Below are 8,646 nucleotides of genomic sequence, written 5' to 3'. Positions count from 1 at the left end.
ATTACATTGTCAATCCAACATCGTCCTGATCACAGAATAATAATTATTATGTTGAAACCATAAAGTGATCACTTGGCATGACAAGAAAACAACACAAGGGAGATAATGACATGCATGTCCTCTCTGGGCTTCCATAGCCGACAGTGATTCCATAAGGGGATGTAAATGAGAATTACCAAATAATTACATCAATACATCAGCTTTACTCGTAAAACATTAAACCATTCCCTTAGAAGTTTTATGATTGACTGAGATCGCTAAGAGAAAAACGACTTTCTTGAATAAATAATAATAATAATGAATAACGTCACAAGTCAGGAGTGTTACATTTTATTTGGTCTTATCTCTTTTTGAGCTTTTTCCTTTGTTTTGTTTTTTTTCCACAGGTTAACACCCATTATAATAGTCAAGAGAAATAAAAACATTTTCACATACTGTATACAGAAATATCCTCTTGACACACGACAATAAAAACAGTTGATTAGGCCCAGCCCAGTGCGAGATTTCACAAAAATGCAACAATAACAAATTCTCAAAGCCCGACGACCGCAAAAAACCTCCGACTCGCATGAGCGGAGGCCGTTCTGAGAGAGATGTAAAAATGGCTGCCAGGGCAATGCAACAATTGTGTTATCACATCGCCTGGGTTGTAATAAGACACAAAATAGACATGGAAATGAATCTGGAACAATTACAATAAAAGCAAATAGATACAAAGACAGAGAGGAGGTCAACTTTGTCTCCTACTTAAGGTAGCGACACAATGCTCATCTCCATCTAGCAGTTTTATGCACACAAACTGTGTATGGGTGCCTCAAGGAGACGTCAGACCGCAATTTGAGTTTGGGATTTGGCTGCAATGTACACAAGGATCTGGATTTCAAGCGCGACCAGGCAAATTCTCTTGAATGTTCTGCTACACACAAATACCGGGGCTTGTCGAGGAACCGAATTGAAGGACTGGAATGTAAAGTGAACCCGCCTCACGTGAAGCACCCATACATACATCTTAAATACTCCAGTGAAAACCTATACAATGTTTTGTTCATATGAAGCAATCGATCCGTCATCCTAACGTAGACCGCGTCCATGGCCATCTAGAGAGAGAAATAGTTTTTGATCCAGTGTGTAAAAAAGATGGCCACTTATAAATATCCCCCTCCCCCCCGTGGATAAGTTGTGTAAATGTCCTTAGCTGGCTGGTAGGAAGCTGTCACAAGGAAAAAGCCTTTTACAGTACTGTGATGCTGCGAGTGGAAGAGATTCCAGTGAGTCATGGGGACCGTCTCAAATTGCCTCTGTGGCCCATTTAAAGTTGCTCAAGCCCGAGTAGGAGCACCTGAAAGAGCCCACCTGCTGTTTAACGTCAGTTTAAATTATATCTGTGCCTTAGAAGACATTAATCAGAGCAATGACCTGATCTAGGACCAGTACACACCGCTCGGTTGCACCATTTGTAATGGCTGGTAGCCCTCAGCGTCTTAATGCTAACTTAGTTTGTCACTTCACATCTTCCAACCGTCGTTTTGTCTAGAATAACCAGGTGAGATTGGATTTCATTTGAACATTTACACAAGATCCATGCATAGTTTGCATTACTTTAACTTTGGTGAACTTTGAGAGAGCTTGGACCCGAGCTAATGGAGCGAGCTAGCAACGGCCCATTTTATTTAAAGTCATTGACCCCGCCTCCAAACAGGCATTCGCAAAATATGGAACATGAAGAATGTCGAAACACGTGGAATGGTAGGCAAACAGACGTAGTATACCACAGTATTATTATATTTCAGTCCTTTCATCTGCCAACAACATTGAGGAGAAGACAGTACATTTAGCATTTGCAGCCTCTATATTGGAGAGCAGTTTACCAATTTTACCAATTTACCAATTTTGCTTTGCAGCGTTCTGAACACAGAAACAGAAATGTACAGATTTAACAGCTTCTGTTCCAGGAAGATCGCAAGGTAATTGAGTGTCAAAAGCTCGGCAGAACAATACAAAGGGGGGGGCTTGGACTTAATAACCTCATAGATAAAAATCCTTGTTTATTTTGCTAAATAGAGCACCAGCCTTCTCCGACAGCCGTCACTGTGGTCTTGGAAACAAATTGGTCGGCGTCTCCCATTCATTCGCTTTTTCGTTGTCACAGAAAAAGAGGACAGCAGATGGTGACCCTGGACGCACGGACTGAAAAGAATCAGGAATAATGTTCACACTTTTGAGAGACCGAGCATTAGCTTACGCACCTGGCAGCGCCTCTCGCACACATGGCTTTCGTCCACGTCCCCTTAGGGAGGTGCAATTCCTGTACAGTCAGCGGAAGGTCATTTTTGATCATTTGGTCTCGGCCTGTTAATGCCAAACAAAGGCCTCGGCAGGTGTTTCGGTTAATACGAGCCACAAAAGAGCAATGATGCGTCTCTGGCGCCGACGGCTGGCTGCAAGACAACTGAAACGAGGCTGATAAGCAGGTATATTTGTAACCTCCGCTTAATTGAAGACAAGCAAGCAGCGGCAGCGAAGGGAAATGGGGTGAAAGCCGCCGAAATGCCAGGCCATCCATTTTGCTGTTTCCGAATTTACTCTCCGCCGACGCGCCAAGGTAAGATTTCATCAATAAAATAAATGTGATGCGTGTTCAGCCGGAGTTCTCATCCATCCTTCAAATCTTTTCAGTCACCGTGAAGGGGAGAAAACACGATTAGAACGGCAACTTAAGGAACGCAGACTCCTATCTGACTTCTCTAAAGTCAAACATTAGAGATGGCGACGTTCACATGCACACCGCGCTCCGTTACTTTGACTTATCAGGGCGGTTCGATGCAAGCGCTCAAGCTGCTTAATGGGATTCAATTTGAATCAGTGGCTTAATAGCTCGAAATTAAATCATTAGTATGCGTGTAAATATATCCAGCGTTCACGAAGCCAAATTAAGTCCAAAGTGTGAGTGTAACACCGATGGATGGTTACATTAGGCGGCGCTTTCCACTGTTACCCTTCACAAAGCAAGTGAAAAGCGAGTTTGCAACATGATTTCCTTTTTTGCCTCGGGATAATGGCTCCGAGTTCTTTCAGCTCTGCAATTCTGCAACAATCGCCGATCAAAAGCATCCTCTCGGTGGATGAGGGTCACGGCCTTGGGCTCCTCTATTGTGCCGTCTCATTAGCTTTTATTCTTGTAATGTATTGACCATTTGCCATTCACTGATTAGGGGCAACAGTCGGAGCTTGAACTTTAATCTAAGATTGTCAAATCATGTCTGCTGGCCGCCAACCGCGGGCGCATGAAGTGGATCTCCGGTGGCCACATGGCCCTTCTCTCCTGCGGAGAACTCGCTTCCATTGTCCCTGTCAGTTTGGGCTCGGGACGCTGATTTGCGATGACGGATGGGGCGATGCCTGGAAGAGCGGAGCGTCACAAACAACTCATCAGTGCTTTCTTATTGGAGCGCCGGCTGTCAGCTCAGGAAGAGGAGTGGCAGCTACGCTCCCTAAATCTGACAGGCAAAACCAAATATCAGTCGTCCCTGTCCACAAAAGACTTCTTCCCCATGTGTCCTACTCAATCCATCAGCGGCGAAACGAGAGTTTTGTCAGATTAAGAGCAACGGTAGTTTTGTTTATGTAAAAACAAGCAAACAGTTGAACTATTCTGACGTGTTTCACAGGCCGAAAGGTTTCTCCCAACTACAAATAAACCACTTCCTTCCGCCCGGACTATAACTTAATAATGTGACTCCCTTTATTACAAGTGATATTTCATGAAGTAAATTACTTTCCCGCCAGCCGGAGAGTGGCAGGCAACACTTCTCGCCATCAGGTCTGATGGAAAATTAAAGTATGGCGCCCAGCGAGCAGACAGACAAGACATGAGTGGCAGGTCCAAGTGGATGCTTGACACTCACACAGAATTTGTGACAGAAATAATCTGCCAGACGTTTCAATCATCTCAATTTCCTTCATGTATCATTTCTCCTCACAGAGCTTTGTTGACAATAAGAGCCATCCCAGCCAAATGACTATCACAGGATAGCCCGTGTTGCTTTGCGTGTTGACACGGGAGAGCCGAGGCAATAACTCATCACCCGTCACATCTGTAAAATGTTAGCGGTGAGCCGAAGGAAGGTAGGGGGACACTGCTGAGAGAGACTCATTCTACAGCAAACCTTCACCTTGTGCACAGCAGGAAGGAGGATCCACAGGGCTCAAGTCATGGTGACAGCAGGCGAGTTGTTCTGCTGGACCAGAGGTCAGCGTGAAACTTTTGACAAGCAAAAGAGTGAATTTCTTTGTTTGGATGCAAGATACACCTACGTTTTAAAGGAAACCATCTTACTATGATGTAACTATAGTTTTAAGACGAAAACACCCGGACTGGACAACACCGTACTAGCAACCTGTCAATCACAAGGTAGCCCCGCCCTAAAGCATCCCCTGCTTTATGGTCTATTTGACTCTAAATGGACCATTATTACTAAATGAAGAGGACTTGAAACTAGAGATTGAGACTATTAACTCATGTTTACAGTTTAGCACAAGTGAAGTACAATCACATTTATTTTTCCAACCAGAGGAGGCGCCCCCTGCTGGCCATTAGAAACAATGCAGGTTCAAAGCTTCACTTGTCAGACCAGGAGGTTGACTCTTGGGCTCAACCAGGCGGCAACCTCCGGTTCTGAAAAGTGAAGTCAATGCCGAAGTGCTTTAAACTTGCATTCTCTCTGCTGGCCACCAGGGGGCGACTCCTCTGGTTGGAAAAATAAGTTGGATTGTATAGAAGTCTATGAGAACATGGTCCTACTTCTCTCTTGATGTATTATCTCAGTAAACATTGTAAACATGAGTTTATGGTCTCAATCTCTAGTTTCAAGTCTTCTTCAACACAGCATGATGTTCATTCAGTACATTATGGCCCATTTAGAGTCACATAGACCATAAAGCAGGGGATGCTTTAATCTAACTTCGTTAACAGCTTCACACCAGCATCCAGATGGAGCAGACGCAGTGAGGTTGCTGCCCTGCTGCTGACGAACCAAACAGAGGTCACCATGACTACAACGAAAGGCTCCTATCTTCACCTGCAGCCATCCAGAACAGCTAGAAACACTTCAGCCTTTAGATGTGTTTGGGTGACACATTGTTTGAAGCAGACCTTTACAAGCACAGTCTCTTTGTTACTGTTGAATATTACTTAGATGTCCAGCAGATGATGAACAGGCATATTAACGCGCAATAGAAATATTCAATAATGCTCCCGTTTCAATTTCAAACAAATCCAATTGCCTCTGTAAAATGAGCACTCCTCTGTTAATGGACTCTGCCCTAGAACAGACGCCATTTCTTTTTCCCAGACCCGACTGTTACTGAATTGAATGCTCTGCGGTGTCGAACAAAGCTGCCCTCCAGACAACTTTCCAGAGAAGGAGAGAGCAAAGGAGTAGGAGTGACAAGCAAAAAAAACTAAAATCTCCCACATCACCTGAAGGCGAAGGACGTAGGAAAAGGTGAGACGTGACGGTGGAGATTTCATACGGCTGAGGAGCAACGAGCAACACAGAGAAAAGAGGGAAAAAAGGAGGAAAGATAGTTGATTCTTTGAAACTTAATGCATAAAAAAGGACTTAAATCCAGACGTAAGCTGATGCAGGAAGCAACTCAATATAGCTGGCGAGGAGGACACTTTTTGTAAAAGTCAGGGGGGGATTTAATTAACTAAATATCTGAATGCTTTGTTAATGCTCTCTACTCTTATCAAGAGGCTAATTATCACTATCAGCCTGCTCTGTTCGTCAGAGGGATTATTAGGCTAATCACAAAGCTTTCCCCTTCGGAGACAAGGTTTCACTCGACACCGGAACAAAGCGGGTATTGTCCTCCGATGACACGGTGTCAGTGATGAAGCCAATCGGTACAATATTTGGACCTCGTAATGCTCCGGAAAAGACGTGAGGAGTTCGCGCCATGTGTAAGCGGGTCTCTTCCAGTTCCTTACATGCTTGACCTCCACTAATTATGGTAATAGACCTCATGCTCGAGGACCAGTTGACTGCCATTTTAAACATATTGGATAATAATAATTGGATACTGTCTGTGGATATTTCCAGATAAGTATTTGTTGCTGCTGCCATTTTGCCTAACCCTGCTTCCCCACGTATTTCCCAGGATGCCTTTTTTTGTTGAGAAAAGCCCGGAGAAAGTGCCTGAACATTTAATTTGCCGGGTGATCAGTGATGATCATGTCTGTTTAAACTGGTGCTGGTGGGAACATTTGATATTTAAGCATCTTTTCAATTATTTTCTTCCTGTATTATTGTTTAATGTTGAACTTCTCTGCTGGATCTGTTCTGGAAGTATTTAAACATGCCAACACAGGTCTTCACAGGATCCTACCAGATCGTTTTAGCAGTTTTAAAATGGTTAGGATGGAGTTTTATCACACACACAAACAAAACAGGGAGGGACAAGGATTGGGGAACCCTGCTCCTCTAGTCTAGCTTGAGACCGACTAGATATGTGAGTAATCAGTGAATGTTTTGATGCTCCTACGCTTAGACGGTTAGCTTAGCTTAGCATAAAGACGTGAAACGGCTCTGTCGAAAGGTAGCAAAATTTGTTGGGTAAGTTCAAATAGTAATTTAACATTTCCAGAACAGCCACAATGGTCCGAGACACTTTGAAATTTGACTGGCTTTGCGGGGCTGCTACTGTGCAAATACATTAAGTACTCAGTGTAGCTTCCTTACAGACGTTTTGAAGTATTTGCAAATACTTGAAAGTATTGGGTTGAACCTTCCTACAGCATCAGACGGGTAGCGATATGACAGCCTGGATCATATTCAAAAGGATTACCACAGAAAAGTATTTTAAAAGTTCTCTTTAAACACTATTAGTGATTGTCGACACTTTCTCGGTACTGTCCAGAGTGGCAGACCCCACCCTCTAAAAACAATGCATTTGCAAACACTCTTTGTCCCAGCGCTGACACTGTCACAGTGGCACTCTTTGGCATATGAAGGACATTCAGACCCCCCCCCCCCGTTTCCTGTTCTGTGCCGCCAGCCAGCCCAATGAATCTGGCCAATCCCTGGTATTTCAGAGAGGAATGCGACTGGAATGTTATCTGCTTCCAAGTGGAATGTCTAGGTCATGGATTTGTCCTGGATTTGATGAGTGGCCTGAAATATCCTCTCTGAGTGCTTTCTCCCATAATGCAACAGGCAGATGCTGTTTAAAGAAAACAAAAACAGTAAGCTTTCCTTGAGACATACACACACACACACAACATTTTCTTCCACAGCAAAGCTAAGCTGATTTGCAAATTTCAGCCAAATTCATAGCCTTTTCCCTACACACCAGAATAACCATTCAAGATATCTTGAAAAGATATATATATATATACTAAAAACACTTCACGAAGTAAGGCACGCCAATTTGGCATTGTCCTGAATGCTTTGAGTTTGCAGAGAGGTAGAGGCAGATGAAGCTGTGCGAGTCGCCTTATCCACCTCTGCATTGTCACAATGCTTCAAAGGCAGCGGGGGAGATGAAAGCGGGTGATATGAGCGGTCTGATAGAATCTGAAGATGGGACTAGTGATCTGTGTTCTGCTCCTTCAAAGGGATAGAGACACAGAGATAGGGAGGGAGAATGAAATGGGAAACCGGCTATTGGTTCAGAGGCAGCTATCCCACAATCCAATGCAGCAGCTTTCACTGGCTCGCAGGTTTCCGGAGCAGCAGGCTGGCGTATCAACAGGACCTGCGATGATTGAGGGGGGGAAACCTCCCACATGGGTTGAGTGATGGGGGCGTGTTTTCTTTTTAAAAGATTCTAAATCCTCGTCAAGATGTAAGACATAATAGTGGGAAGGGTCGTGGACTGTACTGCTGTGATTAAAACCAAAGCCTCGGCACAGGTTTAGAACCGGTCGTCTCTGAGTTGCGTCGGGGACTTGAAGGGCTTGAGCCCCAGTGTCTTGCGGGGGTGAGCTTTCTCTTTGGTGCCATCCAGGGGCTTGCCGCAGGCGGCCCAGCCCAGGTCGATGAGGGGCGAGTCGGCCGAGTTGAGGGGCGCTATACGGAACGAGGGCAGCGTGGGCGAGCCGTTAGTGGAGCACGGCGCGGAGCGGGAGGTGGGGAAGGGAGCCGAGAAGGGGTCAAAGGGCGAAGCTGTGTCCGAGCCGCTCGGTGGGTCGGCCTTGAGGGCAAATGGATCGCAGTCCGGTGAGGGGAAGGGGTCACAGTTGGTGAAAGGGTTGGTAGGGGAGGGTTGGTAGCCCAGAGGGTTGCTGTCCAAGCGGTGTGGGCTGCGGCCACCACCTGAGTTCGCGCCACCGGCTGAGATGAAGCTCCAGGGGTCGATGCGGGGGCGGATGGGGGATGGGCGGGGACGGGGGATGACGGTGACCTCCAGGCGGCGGGTCTTGGGGCTCAAGAGGGCAGGGTTGGGGTTGAGGGAAGTGGGCATTGAAGGCTTGTCATCCTCCTGCGTGTCTTGGCACAAGGGCAGGTCTAAAACTGGAAGGACAAGAGAAAAAACATTAAAGGGGCACGAAAAGAGATCCATTTACTTTCTCACTGGGTTTGTAGACACACTTTAAATAGACTAGTATAAATAAAAGCAGTGCCAGCAAGCTAGATCCTACAT

General features: G+C 45.4%; 1 protein-coding gene across 1 annotated transcript in view; it reads right to left on the bottom strand.

The window, feature by feature from the left end:
* Positions 1 to 314: 314 nt before the first annotated feature.
* LOC311009359 (mitogen-activated protein kinase kinase kinase 11) overlaps positions 315 to 8,646 on the bottom strand; it is a 44,320-nt gene continuing 35,988 nt past the window's right edge. Inside the window, exon 10 of the mRNA XM_084003481.1 lies at positions 315 to 8,516. Coding sequence (XP_083859607.1) covers positions 7,918 to 8,516 — 599 coding nt within the window. The 3' untranslated portion in view covers positions 315 to 7,917. The remainder of the gene's footprint in view (positions 8,517 to 8,646) is intronic.

This window comes from Eutrigla gurnardus, assembly GCF_963514095.1.
Source record: "Eutrigla gurnardus genome assembly, chromosome: 23".
Classification (NCBI taxonomy): domain Eukaryota; kingdom Metazoa; phylum Chordata; class Actinopteri; order Perciformes; family Triglidae; genus Eutrigla; species Eutrigla gurnardus.
The sequence above is the reverse complement of the archived record's forward strand: the minus strand, read 5'-3'. Positions and strand labels throughout refer to the sequence as shown.